The following is a 20,733-nucleotide window of genomic DNA, read 5'->3' as shown; positions in this document are numbered from 1 at the left end:
AGATTCGAACCGATGGTAACCCTGTGTGCGAAAGGGACGCCCTGCTTTGGGGTAATAGATATCACCCTTGTGGTTATAATATGAGGGGAAGGCACCCCTCTATTAGGGTATTTTCGGGAGAAACCGTCTGTGAAGTGATAGGATGTTTAATTTTAAAGAGCACTTACTGGTTAAATATACTTTGATTTATCGATACTTTATTTGAGACTAGCTTTTTGCCCGCGGACTCGCCTGCGTTATTTTTTCACGGAAGTAGTTATTCTTCCGGGATGAAAAAAAACCCTAAGGTCAAACTACATGTAGGTATGCAAAATTTCAAGAAGATTGGTTGAGTAGATAGAGTGTGAAGAGGCAACAAATTTACTTTCGTATTTATAGTATTAGTTAGGATGTTTAAAGAAAAAAGTTATGAGAAAAAAACAATATCTATTGCTGCGATTACACAATATGTCAAAACCATATATGTATACCTATGTTACAAATTATATAGGTAGCCCATCAAGCGCGTTGCCTTTCGTCAAAGTACCCAAAGGGCTGGCACATAATATGTGAAATTAGCTTTACCTATCTTTAAATAATTTCTTTATACAGTTAGAGATTTTCGTTAAAGTTTGAAATATTTCTCTTTTTATTAAAATAATGAAGAAAACCTCCAACAAGACGCAACATTTATGTACGAAAACCACGTCTACGAACTACATTTAAACTTTTTAATAGGAAATCAAATCTAACCAATTCAGTGTGGAACAATTTCAACTCAAAACTGATTAGGACAATGTGCAATTTTAGGTACACATTTACTTAACATATGTAGCAGTAATAAGCATGTTATGTATTAATTTATTCAAGTAATCATTATTCTACGAGTATACTGATTATAGCGGCCATGTTAATAATGTCAAAGATAAAGACTATAATAATAAAAAAATAATTACAAACTTATAATTACGATTTATTACTAAGTAAACATAATACAATGTCTTATCTCCTTCGAAATGGCGCAAACGAATCGTCAATCGACTTTGGGGGAAATATTGAAATGTATAATCGCCTTATAAATAATTGCCTAAACTGTCACACTAAATCAGACAGGCACTAATTTGAAACGGATCCAAACAACTCCGGCCGACACTAAGCTCATAAAGGGAGCGAGTATCGCTCAAAAGGATTTAACAAGCGGTATTCACGAGTGCTCATTATATTTTTATACTTTATACCTCGGTGGCGGACATAAACTGCGCGATCAAAACGCGAGAACCCCTACAAAAGGTAATTATGTTTTGATTCCTACAGAAAAAAAATCGAGTATCACAAAGGAGACTAACGAGATAAGAGCGTGCTAAATCGCTCTCCCCTGGTTCCCCGCGCGGATCAATTCGGGACAAAACGGTCGATTGGCGGAGCAGGACGGCTGCAGGGGCGGAGCCCCGGGGGACACGCCCCCGGCCCGAGCCGGGCGCTCCGCCGCGAGAACCCGCCAGTCACCCACCGGCGGCGCTCGCATGCGTACACGATCTGACAGTGAACTGTGCTAAATGGAACTGCTCATCATTCAATGTTAAAGAAACCAAGATACGAGGACACAGAAGTGAACATGGCGATACAGAGTGTTTCCAGATACCCTAGCAGCCCTGCGGAGGCCACGGAGCCACCGAAAGCTTCCAGAATCAGCTTCAGCGTGGCCTCCATCCTGGCGGACACCAAGGCGAACCAGGCGGACGAGACAGCTGAAATGATCAGGCATCACAGAACGATTCCCGAATCTCCACTGAGACAATCTCCTTCAGCGCAACCGGAGTTGCCCGGCGGAAAATCAGTCTCGCCTAGGCCTTCGTCTCAAACTCCGCCGTTGAATTTAAACGCATCAGCGACTGTGACATCATCAGACGATGAATACGAAGATTCGGTTAATCAAGAAGATTCTATAGTTGACGTAGAAGACCTGCAGAATGGAGCTCACAGTGAAGATGAAGAGAGATCAGATAAGGGGAGACTGGTTAGACCTACACCGTTCAGTGCGCTGGCGGCGGCGGCGGCGGCTTACCACGGCTTGGGCTGGCCGGGACCTCCTTCAGTCGTGCCTTCATTTGGACCTCTTTTCCAGTCACACTTTCCTGTAGGACACATAACAGGTCAGTTCCTATTTTTGATATTGTAGTTAGTAATTGTCTAATTGTCTTTGCTGTGTAATATTTTTTTTTGTGTAGAACTGTGTGTAAATTGAAAAGGCTTGGCTGGCTTTTGGTAGTTAGTTTAGAAAAAAATTCAAAGGTACTTATTTTTAACATCATCGCTATATTATTGTCCGTGTAATCTTTGTGAAGTTTTGGTATTAGGTCATTGATTTTAGTTTTGAATCCTGGTTTTTTTTCTACCTACACCATAGTTTTCTTTAGTATTACCAAATAGAACAGTAAATAGTAAAGTATCATTTTAGTGTCCCATTTTCACGTATATTTTTATTATTAATAATACCTAAATTTGTTTTTTTTTAATGTATTTAAAATATAAATTACTGAGTATATTTACTTATATAGTTAAATATAATTATACTATTGAATTAACATTGATTTTTTTTTCAATTCACAAATTTTTCAAACAAGCAATTGAAAACAATGCATTTATGCAGCAAATTACATTTTTAACTTAAACATATTGACGTCGAATTTCGTTTATAAATCGTAGGAAATATCCTACGATTCAGGAAATGTATAAGAATATTATTCTTACAATATTTACTTATAAGTTGTATAATATATACTTTCATATTTATTATATTATTTCTTGGCTTTTAAATTTAGCTATTGTTATTGGGCAATCGCGTGTGACATAATCATATCCTACTTATGTTAAATAATATTCAATATATCGCTCTATTGACAATTTGATTTTACAGTAATAAAACTTTTATAACATTTTATATACCGCGGTAACATATATATATATATACATATTTATCGACTATTACCACTGTATTTACTTTTTAAAATGTATTTTTGTTAAACCGAAAATTGTCTATACATTTTTGGGTTTAAGTATAGATTATTAAAAAATCTTAAAAGTCTAAAGACTCTATTCCTTTTTTACTCTACTGACTCTAAATATATTACATATTGTTTTAATAATTTATTTCGAACAAAATACATTTTAGTATGCTTTTCCGACCCGGGTCGGTAAAATATCATTACAAAATTCTAAATAATTCAACAATTATGGAATTTTAATTAATTATAAGATTAACTGGAGGAAGTGGAATCTGTTAGAAAATATCTTATTAGAATAAATCAAACGTAGATAATTAATAATTTTTTATGTTTGTAGTACCTGCCTATTTAGATTTGAATAAGGAAAATTGTACCTTTTGACAAAATGATACCTAAAATGGGCTCACATCAATTATTGCCAAGGGTGCTTTACTTTACCCTATAGTATACCAATTTATTTTACCCCATTATAAACAAATCAAATGCTACGTCCTAAAAAAAATAAGTTTTGTTTGAGAAAATAATAAATAGGTACTAGGTACATACATTGTTATTTTTTAAATGTATGAAGTATACTAAACCCTCATGTGAAGGTGGTCTTTGCGAAAAATTAATTTTAATACTACAACATTTTGATCTTACCTAAGTAACATCTTTGCAAGTCGCCAGTCTTAAAATAATCATAACGATAAGATTTCTTTACCATTTTTGGTAAAATCTTTTTGGAAACAAGAATAACCTACATTGCTTGTTAGCATCTGATACCGCGGAATCCAACTAGAATCCGACCAGAAAACGGTAACTAAATCAAACAAGTGGATATATTTCACAAATCCGGGTTCTTGAGAAACAAACGAGCAGACAAAGGCATAAGCCGTACATAAATATCGGATCTGTCGAAGGGGAAACAATAAGATTTCAAGATGGCGGGATCAAAATGGCGGACTTTGCATAAAATGCCGAGCGCCGCATTTTCAGGTTATAACTGACTTTTTGGGTAAAATTTTACAAAATTTCACCTTTTGTCGTGTTAATATATGATTAAGATGACTCGCTTTAAGTTGATTCGCATAACGAACAAGTAATCAAATTAATTGCTGATATAATCATAAATTTCTATTATTTTAATATCAATTAGATACTAAATGATTTTATAATTTAATTTACTATGAATGATTTTATAATTTAATGAGGACATTAGGAAAAAATATTTACAATAAAAAATTATGAATAGATTTAAACAGTCTATAAAAAAATCTAATCAATATTGCTTACCTAATTCTTATTAAGAGTTAAAAATTTTAAAAATGCTAATTGACTATAGAACATCATTAGCGATTATTATTATCGATTAATTAATCGATAGAGCATACCTTTGACGTGTACCGTTTATTCGTGACGGTCAGGAAATCGTATTTTTGTGATTTCTTTAAAACCGCAAATTAACTAAACAACATTCTGAGGTCGGCCTTCCGCTTTGTTGATTCTAATTAAACATTTAAGTTAGTGACCAGCCTCCCAATCGCGCTAATATATTCAGTTGCATTGCAATTGATTAAATTATAAAACTGTCTCACAAAAACACCCATTGATTGAATTGATCCATGATCCATTCTTAGCTGTACCACCTCACGGTTATTCCCCCTTTTTACAGACAGTCAATCTGAAAAATTATAGATAATAGTTTCCACAGATATTTTACACAGAACCAATTGGTAATTATAAAAATTAATGATAATGGTTGATATTGCTTGTGCATGATAGAATTAATCAGTTCTAAACGATTGAAATGGTCGGCATTTTAATGCAGTAGGTAATTGGTGCAATTTGCATCATATTACCAAGTTGTTACAATGATTAAATGATAAAATTTAGAATCATTTTCGAATTATCCCCTTGCATTATTGAACAACATAGATTAATTGCGAAATCCATTAATATGTAATCAATAAAGATTAAAGATTAATCAAGGCATTCTTAAAGTATTTTAATTGATTTATAACAGTCCGAATTAACAATGTATTCAAATTTATTTAATATCGGAAGAATTATATTAATTATAAATGCGAAAATAATGTTTACTTAAATCTGGTAATCAATATTAAAAAATACACGAATGTAACTGGCCATAAAGAAAATTGGCATTAGTGCTAAATACAAATGAGGTCAAAGTACTCCAATTTTAAAAATTAAATACAAATTTACAAATGAAAAGAGGAAAAAAAAAAGAAAAAGCGCATGACCACGCAATAAGAGCATAATGAGAGAGCGTCACGAAAGTGAGGTTTCAAATAAATTAAAAGTTTTTCAGAACAAGCCAACAAAGCGGGGTTTATTGTTTATAATGTTGCCAGCGCACAATTTGTACAAGCGAAATAACCGCCAACCTATGGTTTTCATACGTTTTCATACTAAGTTTTTTTAAACACGCAAAGTAATTTGTCTTTGCTAATTTGGTAAAATCCCATGTCAATCCGCGCGCGTTCTTTATTCAAAATACAGTATGTTTTATAGTTCGACGTGATCTTTTTTTGATGCGACGATTGACTTAGGTCATTGTGCATTTTGAACATTTACAGTGTTTAAACTTTATTAAATTATTCTAATTCAGTCTATTAAAAGTAGGTACTTATATGAGTTTAATTTTTTTTTAAGTTTCTATTTTTCCAGCCAGCCTTGTACCTATTTGAATGAATACGTGAGTATAAAAAGCGCAAGCTTTTGTACGAATGAAAAACAACGTCAGGAAACCAGTTTTGTTATCGGGTGGACCCTCACAATGCAATGGCAAGCTACTAGGTGGATATTGTGTGCGTTAAAGCATAATACGCGTTAATACTGCATTTTCCTATTTGTTTACGATCAGCCATAATGGTCTATTACGGACGTCAAATTGCTGAATGCTATCGCGTTGCATAAGCTTGGTTTTTGATTAACCTGCGTTCGATCCCATATCAGTTTAATGGTTGTTTATTGTGATGAAAGGCTGGCTACTGTATGGCTTATTGAAATAAAATAATCGTTTATTAAGAAGGGTATTACACCTATAAGTACTTACTACATTTAACTAGGCTGTTCAGTAGGTACCTACGATATATTTCGTTGTATCTAAGTATTTGATTTTCAATTTTAACACTTGAATCCAGTAAACTTCGACATCACATATCAATTAAAACATTTTAAGACTAGCTTTTGCCTGCGGGTTCGCCCGCAAGTTTTTCCGAGGAGAACATTTATTTTTGCGTGATAATAGGTACCCTATGTCCTTCTCCGTACTTCAAATTACGTGTATGCAAAATTTAAGGAAGATTGGTTAAGTAGATAAAGGGTGAAGAGGTAACAAACTTATTTTCGCATTTATAATATTAGTTAGATCTTTAATAACATATGTTATTACATATGTTATTACATATGTTATTACATATGTTATTATAGACGTGTATATATGTTATTACATGCCAATTAAAATATATAATTAGCAACAAAAATTAAAAGACATTAATGCGCAATATTTTCATTTCTAAAGTTCTTATTCACAGTATTTTAATTCGCAAATTAAAAATAAAATCGCAAATGCAATACTTTTGATAACAAACACAATTTACTCGATAATTCCCGCGCAAATTAAATCATTCAACATGGCCGCCCCTTAATCCGCGCCATAAAATGGCTACCTGTTAAAATGGCGTATTCCTATTGTTCCAAGTTCGATATACGCAGATATTCATCTTTTAATGAGTGTACTAAGCGTTTTAATTTCACAGTTATTGACTTATAATGCATCTGGACGCGGCATAAAAGTAATGTTGATTATAGAGAATATTATTATATGGTAATAATCGTAGTGTTATACAACTTTAACCTGTTATCAGAAACTAATAGAAACAGTACGGCATAGTAACGCGTTGTAAAGTTTTTACTACCCTTTTTAAATACGGGAAATTATTTTAACTGAGCTATTTTAAACGAAAATAAAGCGAATGGAACATAAAATAAATACTTTAGTGCTGCGTTAAAAATGAATACATACCTATTTATTATTGTTCAATTTTATTTAGTTGAATAAAACTTTTTAATTTAATTTACACTAATGTTATACCAATCATTAAACTATTCTATTTATTTTATTGATAGCAACACCATTGCTTTTTTGCTTAAACTTTTTTGAAGTAGGTAGCCATCATATGATTTTGACACTTTCCACTTGGCATTAAATAGAGACCTAAGAGTAAGTACATATAGTAATAACTATATGAGACAGGTATAGAGACATGTAATGGAATAATGAGTACTGGGACAGGGAGTCTAGCATTAGTGAAGAATAAAATAATTGCAAACATTTTAAATATAATAATAATACCCTCTTACTTACCTTCTTCAAAAAGCTGTCATGCTCAACAATTTATCGTTAGAAAATTTCTCTCTCTAGAATAATACCTATTAAAATTTCTTTGCTTGGCCTCTTGGCCACAGGCTTTTGCACGGGCTTTTGCCCGTGAAGATATTCAACATCCCCTGAAAAGGGTGTAAAAATAAGATATAAATACATAATAATAAAACCAATGATTATTATGTAAATATTTGCGCGTGCCTATGTAACAATCTCGCGCATAATTACTTTGATTGACTATCTTCACGAATAAATCTGCCATATAGAAGTACTACTATACATAGTCACCAATTAGATTCTAGCGAATTAGTCTATGCCTTACTGAGCTAATTAACACTATAATCATACATCGATACCCTAAACCGTACACTGGAGTGCAAAGCCAATGATAAACATATCCATATTTGTCTATCACAGTCGCTGGAAGCCCTTATCGAATGCTCTCGTTAGCGCTTGTAACCCGAAACCCCATTACAGGAATGCGCTAAGAACGAGTTTATGCCTTAATACATTCATGATAAAACCTATTTTCTCGAAACAGGAAACCTTAACTTCTTTTTTCCTTTAGTACCCGCACGATTGCCTCTCCTAATTGGCTCACCATCTGTTTTAATTCATTTTGCGATAGTTTTACAAGTATTTTACTTACGCGTAGCTCCGCCTGGCGGTAGCTCGGTGTAACGGATCGATTAATCGATTCGTTTGCGTGCGACTCGCCCGATCGAGTGACTCGTATTCGATTGAATTATTCGATTGGTGAATTTGAACAAATACTTTATGAGCGGCGTTTTGTTATGATTTGTAACAATCCTTTCTCATTTGTTTTCTCCAATTTATTGATACGTATTTTGTAATAAATAACAGTTTGGTAATAACCATTAATTAACTAGTAGTACAGCGAATGCTGATAGGATATCTATGAAATTAAAAAGGCGGTGTGATAAAAGTTCTGAGAATGATAATTTTAATTGGGCGCTTGCAGTGTACCGACGACCGACGTCATGCCAACTGAAGCTGAGCTGTAAATATCAGGGATTGATGCTAATTATTTTTGCTGATACGCTATGGGAGGTCTTCTATACTTCCTTTGACCATGACTCCTTATTATGATCTCCATAAGATTGAAAATGCTGAAAACAGTAAAGATAAGTCCAGTAGCGCGTCAAGTGATGCGTGCTGCCATCTCGCGGCCGATGACAGTGGACAATAAATCACGAGATAACATCAGAGGCGCAGATTATACGGTACTGAGTTCCCCATCACGCCATCCGTGCTTCCTGCACGGGCAAATTAGTAAAACATTCACAAACAATGTGTTGCTAATGAAAAATTACACGAAATCCTTATTGCGTTGATTCAAAGTTGAAATTTGCACAGTAAATGTCGAGGGCAATAACTTACGAATGGCAGTAAAACGCTGAAATGTATTTTTAGTGATTCGCAGAAGTGCATACTGCATAGGCTTAAAGTTGACGCCGACTTTGGATGATAGGACAATTGCGCTTAGAAAAAGAGTTAAAAGTTAATGACTATAATAATTTTCTTCTATAATAGTTAATGACTATAATTCAATAAATTAATATTATTTATATGTGTATTACACAAAGCTTGACGTAGCAGTAGCCACGCTGTCTAGTCAGAGTCTTTGCTTCGTCATGTATGAGTCGGATGCCTATAGGCAACATGATAATTCTGGCGAAGTTGCAAGGCTAACAACTGTAAATGTTGTGTCATTTGTTTTGCCCGAAAGTGTACGATTGACCTCGAACCCTGCAGTTGACCAATTAGGCACACCATTTTAATGGCGGTTCGTTTTCGGCAAACGCATTCTTTCACGAAAAGGAATCATTTTGGCGAAAGGTTGTGATTTAATTCGTCAATTTGCGACAACACGGTAGCCCTTTGAAAGGGAACGCCGGGCCCACATCTCTTGGGTTCGATTTGGTCGATAATAATGGCGTATTTCAAGTCACACTTCTTTGCAGGCTTGCATGAATTAATTTATTGCTTGGCGTTCATTTGTTTTATATATCTTTATTGCATGAAAAAAACGCACATTGAAAAAAATAATACAGAACTGTAAATGCAACTGCGGGTTTATCCCATGAAGTGGTTATTTTTAGTAATAATGTCTGAAACGATAGTTGAAGAATCAATTATTGTCAAATGGTTTATGATCGCACGTTTGTTGATAAGGAGATGTCAAATAAATAGACCTTTAGATTCGTCATTCTTTTTTATGATTTCACTATCAAACCGAGTATATAAAATCAATTATATGACAAAACGCTATAAAATATTTATGAATGAAAACATATTAAAGCAGTTAACAAACTTAACGACGGCGATAATGAACTTGATTTAAATTTTATTCGAAAAGACACGATAAGTATCACAAATAAAAAATGTAGGTTTATGAGATTTGGATTTCATTTTTTGAACGCTAATAAAACCAATGCTAGCTACTGTTTTCATTGAAACATTTTATTATAGTGCTCATTAAACCATAAAAATATATCACTTCTAATTAAAACCATAGATTCAAAAGATTATTAATAGTTTTGTAAAAACGGAAACCATTCGGATAACAGGCGAGATATCATCTAAAAGTTTTTAAGTCACTGGCCATTTAGAATTTCAAAAACAAAAAAAAACATAATAATAACACCATGACTGGCTCTTATTTGTTAATTTAAAAATCAAAACACAATTTTTAAAAAGTAAATCGTCCAGCTTCAGTAAATTACTTAAGATTGTGGTTTGTGATGATTCTTATAAAGACCTTTTAAAATTTGGGTTCATTGCAAAAAGGCAAAGAGTGTAGAAAAAAATAATTAATTATGAACGTTATAAAATTAAATTTCGGTTGGAGTTTAATTATAATAATCAAGCATGGGGAATTAGCTAATTTGTCATCTGCCAGCCGCATTTTGTTTCTTATTGTTAAAAAAATAAATCAGGTCCTTCGTGGAACTATTGAATGGCATTTTTGAATTTAGAAAACCGCGCAATAAATTTGCTGACGCCTATTACAATAAATTATGTGATCAATTTTATAATTTTCGCTAATCGTTCGATATTTTTTAGTGTTGAAATATTTATGAGTTGAGTAAATTGCCGGTTCGCCTTGTGAGCTGTCAGTTAGACGGTCCTTTTGTATTGCAATTTATTGATTAATTATTAATTTATTGTTATCGTATATGTGATTCCAAAATTAAAATTAGACTTGAATTAGTCTAAACAGGTATCCTTACGAACAAGCGATGTTATGTTATGTACTAATGCAAATACTAAGGTGATGGCGATGACGTAATAAGGAAGAATTAAGAAAATATAGAGGACAGAACAAGCATTGTAAGAGAAAATTCGAATAAATTAGTGCATCGTCTACTCAGGAACACGTTATACCATCATGAGAAATGCTTTTAATTAAATCATTAAAGGCTATTAGAGCTACCTACAGGCCTATTAATATCGTTTATCGATGCCCGCTCAATACGGATTCCTCTTATTAGTTCGCGAAAGGACATGGGGCGGTCTTGGCGCAAAAGGTCACTTTCGCAAAATGTCACAATGACAAATAGCAGAATGTTATGAAATATTTTTTTATCCTAATTGGTACAAGTACTAATAAATACCTATGTAGGTATTTTGAGTTAGGCGACTAATGTCAAAAGCTTTTTTTATTATAGGTATACAGAACGTCATTTACTTATTTTTAGTTAATGTTTTTCTTGTGAAATAATTAATTAAATGTTATTATGCAAAAAAGACGTTTTTCCTCGATGACGTTTTGCGAAAGTGACGTTCTGCGCCAAGATTAACACAATTCCTCGATTATTGTCTCGCTCAAGACTTGGCATCATTATTACGGGTGTGCAGCGTGGGGGAGCGGCCGTCCCGCTGCGCGGGGCATGCTCTATGTGTACATTTATTATCATCGGCGAACATTTATTCGGATGATATCTTTTATTGATACTGTCATGGCGGCAAACTATGAGTAGGAGTATCACTTTGAAGTTGTGAATGTATAAAAATTATATGAGTTCCAATCACATTTACCCTTAGGAACTACTGGTAGTTGTATCGATCCGTGACAATTACCAGTTCTTCCGACCTAAACAAATGGGGAACAAGTAAAATATTTTATTTAAAAAAGTGTCAATCATAAGTTACCGCGGGTGGAGCTGCGAACAACAGCTAGTTGCATATGGCTCAACATGCACCAACTTAACATTACGTAACATTTAAAGCGTGAGAAAAATATGTTGATTTGTTTGATATACTTACCGTAATTGCATAAGTCATAACTTGAGATTAAGTTAAATAACTTGACCACTTCCGTGCTTTAAGTTAAGAAAACTTTCACTACATACTTAGCGTACTACATGAGAGTATTTATTATAACTTAGTTATGTTATACATTTTTTTATGATTTGTTTCTTCAAGTGATTTTTTTTTCTCAAATAAATTTAATTATTTTATTAATGCAATTTCCTCACATGAATAGTCACTCAAGAACATTTCGGATTACACTTTCAAATGTAGCAAAAAAAATTCTACGTTCCAGAAACGAATTCGTATTTTTTAAATAGTAAATTCAATTCCAAATTTTATTTTTCTGTTCATAATGTACCTTAATTTATTATTATTTCACACTAGATGTTGCCCGGGGCTTCGCTTCCGTATGGGAATTTTGAGATAAGTCTATAGCAATCTTGGATGTACCTTTCTAATGGTAAAAGAATTTTTAGAAACATACAAACTCACAAAGTCATAAACTCACAAACGCTTACCTCTTTATAATAATAGTATAGATAAATTCGTCATACATAATGTTACATATTCTACTTATTCCAAATTAAAAATGTAATAAGTCCTATTATCTCTTTTATTGGCTTCGCGGCGTCGTTACACAGTATGCAACCGCCACACGCTAAGATGCAGAGAGGTTCTAAGGTCTAGGCAATTTCAAGTTATGTAAATGGCGTTCCGATTACAGCCTGCTTCAGGCTTTTCAAAGAATCACAATTCAATTGCAATATGTACATAATTAGTCAAACCCAGTCGACCTGAGTAATATGTGATTGTATTCAATACAAAGTAGCCGTATTACAAATACAAACTAATTCATTGCAATTTCGCCCCTATTATCGCCGCGTAGAGGTCAATGCAATAAACGAAACCTATCTGATGTCGTGTTGTGCATCACGCAAAAAGTACTTGATGGAATTTGATGCGGTTTTCACAGCTGTATAGAGGATAGCCTAACCTAAAATCTGGTATAGGTTCCATCGCAATATGTTGCTTAGCTAATAACTTTATGTTACTTACTTATTATAGATATCGAGATATCGACAGCGGCCGAAGCCGAGGGAAAAAGTTAGTTTATAAAGCATGAATATCGAAATATTGAAGGAAGGATATCTAAATGTACTATCCAGAATATTAAACTATGAAATCATATCACTATAATAAATAGATTCATACGTAAATTTATTATAATAAAGCGAGAACAACAAACACAATAAAATACCGTCGGGGAACGAGCAATTATTATAATGACCAATTTATAAACATAATAATTATGGCTATTGGTTACATAAATGACTGGTATTCTCACACTATAATTAATAAAGTCAATTACGTAACTGACTAGTGTGGATGAGTTATAGTGATCTTGGAATTAAAACATTCAATTAGTCGATTTAAAACTTAATTAAGTCCACAATGATTAATCTTCATTTTATAAATCGATATGGCGTTTAACCTTTATTTTTTGAATTTGAAGAAAAAAATAAATCGGACGACCTGTAGGCTGGTTATCACGTCCGTTCGGTATCCTGTAGGTTCTAGGTTCGATTGCCAGCGCGGGCAAATATTTGCCCTATTTTCACAGTTCTCTGTGGGTTATGATGTGTGATAATAAATTATTTGTTTCTAAAACTGACCATACAAAGTCTTATTGCCGCGGGCGAAGTCACAGGCAAGCTACAATACTAATATTATAAATTAATGCAAAATGTATAAATTTAAAGTTTTCATTTAATTATACTTAGTCTGGCCAAAAATACTGTTACAATTAAAAAGAAACAAAATATTACATTTGAATTTGGAATCCGTTATTTTTATATGATTTTTCATTGTCTTTTCTTATTTTATTGGCGCCAATACATTGTACAAGCTACAGTTGGTTATAAATTAATGCAAAATTTATATATATTAAAGTTTGGATGAGTCCATGTGAGGATATTTATTAATCTAGGAATCTACTGGAGATATTTAGATGAATTTTAACATACGGGTAGAATATAACATCACATATTATATATAGTACTTTTTATCCCCAAATTCCCCAAAGGCATCTGACATGACTTTTACGAGTACTTACAGCCATTTAGTGGCAGACAGTCGCATGCACATTACACACTAGTGAACTTAAACTGTCGACCTGTGTGCAGGTTTCCTCACGATGTTTTCCTTCACCGGAAGCAAGCGGTGGTCTATGAAAACTACTGTATATGAGTCAGATTGGTATACAAACTCATATGGCACGAATAGGATACGAACCTGAGATCTTTCGATCCACAGGCGGGCGTTTTAACCATTACACCACCACGGCTTCAATATTTGATAAATTAAAAATATATCATGTCCATTCTCAATTAAAACATTCAAAAATAGACTAGTGTTAAAAAAATTACACAAACAATGTATTGAATGATTCCAACTTGGCAATTTCTTGATAAATCCCAATCTGAATGCCAAGGAAGCTTGCAGCTATCGTTGCAGTTATAGTACGGTTAGCAGCAAGTAGTGTTGGGCAACGAAAGCGAGAGAATATCGATACGTAATATCGATATTCTATCGTTATTATCTTCGAATTACGATAATACGTATCGATATTCAATAGTGTCGTTAGCGCTTTAGACGGCTATTTTCGCTACCATTGACAGTTCAACCCAATACCATCGAAATATTAACATATATATGTATATTGTATAGTATAAAAAGTGATTATTAACAATCGATATTTTGAATCGGTATTGGATGTTAAACTATAGATTTAATGGTTAGTATTGTTATTATTAAAAGCATTACTCCAAATCGCTACTGATGTAATATTATGTTATAATAGTAGCGATAATAATTAGCGTAAATAATTATGCTATTTACAAGTAGCGGTAATATATCCTTAATAATTATCATATCCTGAATAAGTTCCAAAGTCAAACATCGATATAGGAAAGCTATCGATAGATTTACAACACTAGCAACAAGAGTCATGCTCCTAATTATAGAAGCATTCCCAATCAATTACCGCTCTAAAACAAGACGGTTGCAACTTCATTTGCGTACCGACAGCAGAAAACTTTATCCAATTCATTTATTCTCAACCTTTATTTAATTTAAACTTCGAATGTAAATTTATTTAATTTAAACTTCGAATGTTATATTATTACTTTTTAAATATATATCTATGTATGTTGACTGTCAGACCTCTTTGAATATAGAATGTTTACTCAATATTATGGAATTTTTGATGCTCAAATACGAGGAAAATTCTTTGCATAGTTATGTATTAGTTATGTTCAAATCGAAATGAAATATTAACATAATACACCTATTTTTGAATGATAAATGGGTTAATTAGTTAGCAATTATGATCGCAGTTACAAGGAACTTTTGTCTTGTAATATTGACTATAATTAACTGAAATAACTATGATTACATTACAAAGATGACGCGAGTTGAGATATGAAGCGTTTGTATAAATACATACTTAACCATTGCCGTGATTAAACAATCTCAGACTGTCTCCTATAAATGCAATTTTTTTGCTAATGGCATAATAATATGACTTTTATTGTCTAAGAGGTGGTCGAGTGGTTAACGCCTGCGATCGAATGGTCTCAGGTTCGTATTTTAGAGCCGCATAAGTTTGTATACTAATATGACTTGGGTATAAATGGTAATTTTCATAGACCACTACTGGAAGAAAATGAAGGAAAACATCGTGAGGAAACCTGTATAACAGGCTGACTACTATTGAGTATAGGACTACAACAAGTCGTAAAAGTCATATTAGATGCCTTTAGATGGCTATAAAATCTAAAATCAAAGTTATACATTGAAAATTTTGGAAAAACAATCTGTAAACTGTTTCATAGTTTTACATCACATTTTCACAATGTAACGGAAGTAACTGCTTTATTATACGCTGTCAGTTCCACGCTGCAATCAATGCAGACGTCTAACCGGTCTGCGGCTGGCACAGAGCCAAAATACTAATGTTCCATTGAATATGCTATTTGTAACCGGCTCTTATGCTCTTAATAGATCATCCAGAGGCCACGAAAGACGCTTTTAGTTGCTAAATGATTAGGTAATTGATTGATTGATCGAAAATATCATATAAGGACAATTTCTGACAACCTCTGGGGTCTAGTGGTCATCAAGCCAAGATCGATTTCGAAGTTCGATCCCCGGTAAGGTCAGACTTAATAGATTTAAAGAAGATAATTAACATACTTAGCATTCGAAACAACAGACACATTTAATTTTAAAAAAAGAACCGTTTTTTTCCGTAATCGCTATTACGAATTGAAATATATTTTATAGTGTAAATATTTCTGAATAAAATAATTTATTCACTAATATTTTGTAAATGAAATTTATAATAACTATATCATTTACAATTTACCGATCAAAATCTTTTTGTAATAAAACCAACCAAAACTAAACCAATAAAATTAAAACTCTGTACCTAAATAGTCATTTCTTTTTAAAAACATGACAATAAAGCATTTTAAATTAAGTTCTGAATTATAAATCGAACAAAGCAATAGATGTCATCTCTCCACATCTGTTCCTTTAAAAGCTATCTTGCGTTTAGATCGCTTACTATTCGTATATCCGCGTTTTCTATGACCCAAAACTAAGAGGAACGATTCGGTTTCTGATGAATGGCCTCACATACTAGCAGACACTCGTTTGATCGCGAGATAAATATTGTGGAGAGGAATCCGGGAAGATCTGTTAATGGGAGATCACGTCTTTATGTTTGAACGACATGAACAACTTTTATAGGCCATAATTCATTCTGGGACTATTCATTTTAACGTTTAGTTTTGTTCTTTGAAGTGGCTTTGGTAAGCTTAGCGATATTGGCTAAGCTATTAGTTATCTTGTAGGAGTTTTGAGTTAAATATCCTCCGTGTTTAAATGCGTTTTGATCAATGAAGTCTCTCTCTCTGTCATTTGAGTGTTTCTTTTCCTGTCTAAGCCGCGTCAGAGTTTTTAGAGTACTCTTTTATTTTTACTCCATAAAGAACTAAGTATATGTAGGCTCCTAGTTTTGTCTCCATTTCTCCAGTCCTCGGTTGAAAAATAATTAGATTTGTTGAAATATGGTTTAATATGTTATGTATACCTAGTTTAATATGTTATGTATAATTAGTTACCACTTTTCCTAACTTCTTAACAATCTAAAACTCAACCCATCAAATGTAATGACCGAACTGTAAATCATGGTGAAATTTTGCATAAAAGCAGAAACCTACTGAATTGGGAGTCGAAATATTTTCACGAGAAGCAAAGAATTCAGCCTCACTTGTACAGACAACAAAAACGTCAAGCTAACAGCGAGCGTTTAAAATATTGGAATGAATGACATACCACGCCTTGCACGATTAATGGTACAGCTCGCACAAAAAGCAAACATGCTCATTAATATATCAGCTGTCTTTTTAGCAGCGCAATGCAACATTAGGTACCGACGGCAAAAACACTGATTCAATAAAAATAAACGTTCCACTTTTCATAATTCATTCCCTCGGCATTCTTTTTTTGAATGATGTTCGACAATGGAAAATGTACTCGGACGAGTTAAAATGACTCGTATTTCACTCGTCGCTCTCAAAGTCACAACATGGACATAATTTAGCCGTCTAACATCTGCAGTCAATATCTCTTTAGACAATTAACGAGAAAATAAAAGCAGACACACCCTTATAAGTATTTTTAAAACGGTAATTTTGTTTCTGTTAAGGCGAGGTTACACATGTGTACATGTATTATTTTTCCAAGACGTTTAAAAGATCGTTTACCATAATTTAATAAGTAAACTATTAACGGGCCACCATTATTCTTACAGCTCTATTTTTGGTGTAGCTGTTCCCGCTGACTTTATTTCTGTTCGTCGGTACTTGCTTTGTCGCTAAACACGACATTAATATACTTTGGTTTTTTTTTCATCTGTCACATATTTTCACTTTTTTACTTTTTTGTGAACCATTAGCTATTAAGCGAGCGCCTCGTCGTTTGACATTGGAATTAATATTATAGCATTTATTTGAAACGTCAAGAAACAAATGTCTAATATTTCATTGCAAATTATATCTGACATAATTTGCTAGAAACAATAATAGAATCATTAATTTAGATGAAATATAAAAGTCACGTTCATTTTTATATTCATTTAAAATACAATTTAATTTTAAGTGCTTAACAATTTAACAACTCCTCTAAATCTTATCAAAATGCTAATTAAATTTGAATTCAGAATGATTTAACAGACACAGAAGTTATCTTAGAAACTTTCACAGCCACGTGTGTGTCAGTCTGTCCGTCATCGTTAGATCGAAATCATTAATTAGTACTTAAATAGCAATTAGTTGATAGTTAATTATCTAGGTTACAGTCTATTAAAATGGGCAGTTTAATTTACTTAATAAAATTAGTGATTAATTTGTCTGTCATACAGATCAACATATTTTATAGCTTTATCTATAAATCAATGTGTAACAAATAACGGTAGTAAAAATACAGTCGCCAGTTAACGTTAACTTTCGGTAGTCAATTTAACGGATGTCCAGAGAAAAAGAAAGGCGAGTGAGATAGCATGAGAATTAAGAAATAAGGTGATAAATACTGAGTAAACATTTCGAGATTCTAAATATTTTGCTATTAATAGTATGTAACTGTCTATGTATTTCGGATATTTGATGAAACTTGATACCAACACTTGCGTGGGCGATAACTTTTTACTTAATAAACCAGCAATTTGGTTAAAAATATGCTTGTTTTAGCTAAATATGTTGAAAATTACGTATACTTAGATTTTATCTGGATTGGAAAAGGATTTCGTCGTTTTATTATAAGTTTTATTACGCGATTTATTAATTCCACTGAAGGAATGGCGCGCATTCCGTCTGCGCGACTTTATTGAGTCGTTCGAGGTCTTGGACTTGGCATTACAGGACTTAAGGAGTTTATCTTTAAAGTATACTTATATGCTATGCACTAGGTTAATTGATAATTACATTTATTATATTGGACCTTTCAAGCACAGTACCTAATATAAATTAAACAACTTTCCACCTCTATGATTTACTGTGTTGGTTAGGCTTTCAACTACTGCCAAACGCTTTCGATGCGGTTTTTCAGTAGAATAAGAAACCTTTAAATGTTTTCCAAAAATGATTTTGTCAAATTATGCCACACTAGATAGTAGATAGAAAATTTTATTAGAAAATTTAAGCATTATGGTAGCAGTATGTCGCCTCTTAGAAAGCCATCCTAAGTATATTTCTTCTTCAACAGACGCAAACGGCGAACCTCCAAAACTGAAGTGCAACCTGCGCAAGCACAAGCCGAACAGAAAACCCCGCACCCCCTTCACCGCGCAGCAGCTCCGCGCGCTCGAGAGCAAGTTCGTCGACAAGCAGTACCTGAGCATTGCCGAGCGAGCCGAATTCTCTTCCTCGCTCGGCCTATCTGAAACTCAGGTAGGTCCTCCTCTACTTTTGATCGTAGCCAGTGAAAATTATGAAAGCAAGTGGACTGAATGAATAGATCGAAATAATTTAAAAAACTAACTTGAGTACGTTTCTTTCACTAGACACACACAAAGTTAGTTAGGTACAAAGTAATAGTTAGATATATAGAGTTACCATAAATTCCGTGAAGAATCACATAAATTTATTTATTTTTAAATTAAGGATGTATTTAATTATTACTGACTTAAGTAAAGTCAATCATAATTTAATTATAATTCAATTATTGATTTGCCTCATTTAAATATTCAAATTTAATTATTTGCATATTTTTATCTGTTCATTAGTTTACATGCTTGTACATATTATACACCGATAACGTCATTTTCACGTCTGTATCACGTTACATACCCATAAGATAGCATATAGTGATAAATATAATTGACGTAGGGCAGTAGCAATTACTGTATCTGTATGTTTTTAAATGAGAAATTAAGCTCATATTTACATATTATGCCATATCTTTGTTAGATATTAAAAAGACCAAAGGTCATGTCGAGGAAATTCTGGTAGACAAATTCTACTAAAATACATTAATAAAATCGACAGAACACTAATTCATTTATTTTTTGTTGTCTCCAGGTGAAAATTTGGTTCCAAAACCGTCGAGCGAAAGCGAAACGCGTGCAAGAGGCGGAGATCGAGAAACTCAAAATGGCGCAGTTTTCCCGACACCCCCACCACCTGTACCCGCACCACGCGCTGCAGCAGTACTTCCACCCTCACCCCCTGATGGGGGCCGCGCGACCCTTGCCGCCTATGGGTTTACCCCCACCGCATCTAGCCATGGTCCAACCACCTGTGTCCGGCTCCCCCTCGCCTAGCACACAAACGAACCCACAATGAAAACTTTAAAATTCGATCGGAAAATAAATAATAAATTTAAAATTCCGCTTTCTAATTAAAAAATAAAATATTTCCGGAGATTTTTCTGTTGTCAGTACTAATTTTTGGCAAAATAAAAATGAAATTGTAAATTTATTTGTAAATATAGAATAAGTTAATTTCTAATGAAATGCACTGTATTAATTTAATTTTTATTAAGTCTTTTTTCACTTAAATAGGTAATATTTACCTTTTACCAAATTAACACTTTTTTATCAATTCTGTTTTTTCATGGGATTTTGAAATTGTAAAATAATTTTGTATATAGCGAGTCTTATTTGTACATTGTTATATCTACTTGTGTAGTTGAATATATAATTCTTTGATACTGAATAATGGTTTTATTTTCTCGATTATTTACTCGCGCCACGTGAGTTCACATCCTAATATGACTCATGTACTATAGTCGTTTTTATACCTATATATATATAATTCTGCACTCTAGTTGATGATTTATGAGCGTAGTCTGTGAAATGGAGAAGGCAGGGCCTCTATATACTGTAGCATACTCATATAGCATACTGCATTATGGCATAATGATTTTTAAGCATGACGTTCTTACGCATAACTATTTGAAGCATAATTAACTTAACCTAAAACATAATTATGCCACGTTTGCCCGTATGTCGAAAATCAA

General features: G+C 33.2%; 1 protein-coding gene across 1 annotated transcript; it reads left to right on the top strand.

Annotated features, from left to right (window-relative positions):
* Positions 1–1,458: 1,458 nt before the first annotated feature.
* On the top strand, positions 1,459–20,394 carry LOC128680550 (muscle segmentation homeobox-like). Its single transcript, XM_053763773.2, has 3 exons — positions 1,459–2,132; positions 18,979–19,163; positions 19,794–20,394. The coding sequence occupies exons 1-3, from the start codon at positions 1,556–1,558 to the stop codon at positions 20,055–20,057; spliced, it is 1,026 nt and encodes a 341-aa protein (XP_053619748.1). The 5' UTR covers positions 1,459–1,555; the 3' UTR covers positions 20,058–20,394.
* The last annotated feature ends 339 nt before the right edge of the window (positions 20,395–20,733 follow it).

This window comes from Plodia interpunctella, chromosome 24 (assembly GCF_027563975.2).
Source record: "Plodia interpunctella isolate USDA-ARS_2022_Savannah chromosome 24, ilPloInte3.2, whole genome shotgun sequence".
Lineage (NCBI taxonomy): Eukaryota > Metazoa > Arthropoda > Insecta > Lepidoptera > Pyralidae > Plodia > Plodia interpunctella.
This window is presented reverse-complemented; position numbering and strand designations above follow the sequence as displayed.

What these genes read in the sequence shown, in the direction of transcription:
- LOC128680550 (XM_053763773.2), top strand. Translation starts at nt 1,556, where the DNA reads ATGTTAAAGAAACCAAGATACGAGGACACAGAAGTGAACATGGCGATA. An exon ending in TCCTGTAGGACACATAACAG is followed by an intron (nt 2,133 to 18,978) that starts GTCAGTTCCTAT and finishes CTTCTTCAACAG; the next exon opens with ACGCAAACGGCGAACCTCCA. An exon ending in TCGGCCTATCTGAAACTCAG is followed by an intron (nt 19,164 to 19,793) that starts GTAGGTCCTCCT and finishes TGTTGTCTCCAG; the next exon opens with GTGAAAATTTGGTTCCAAAA.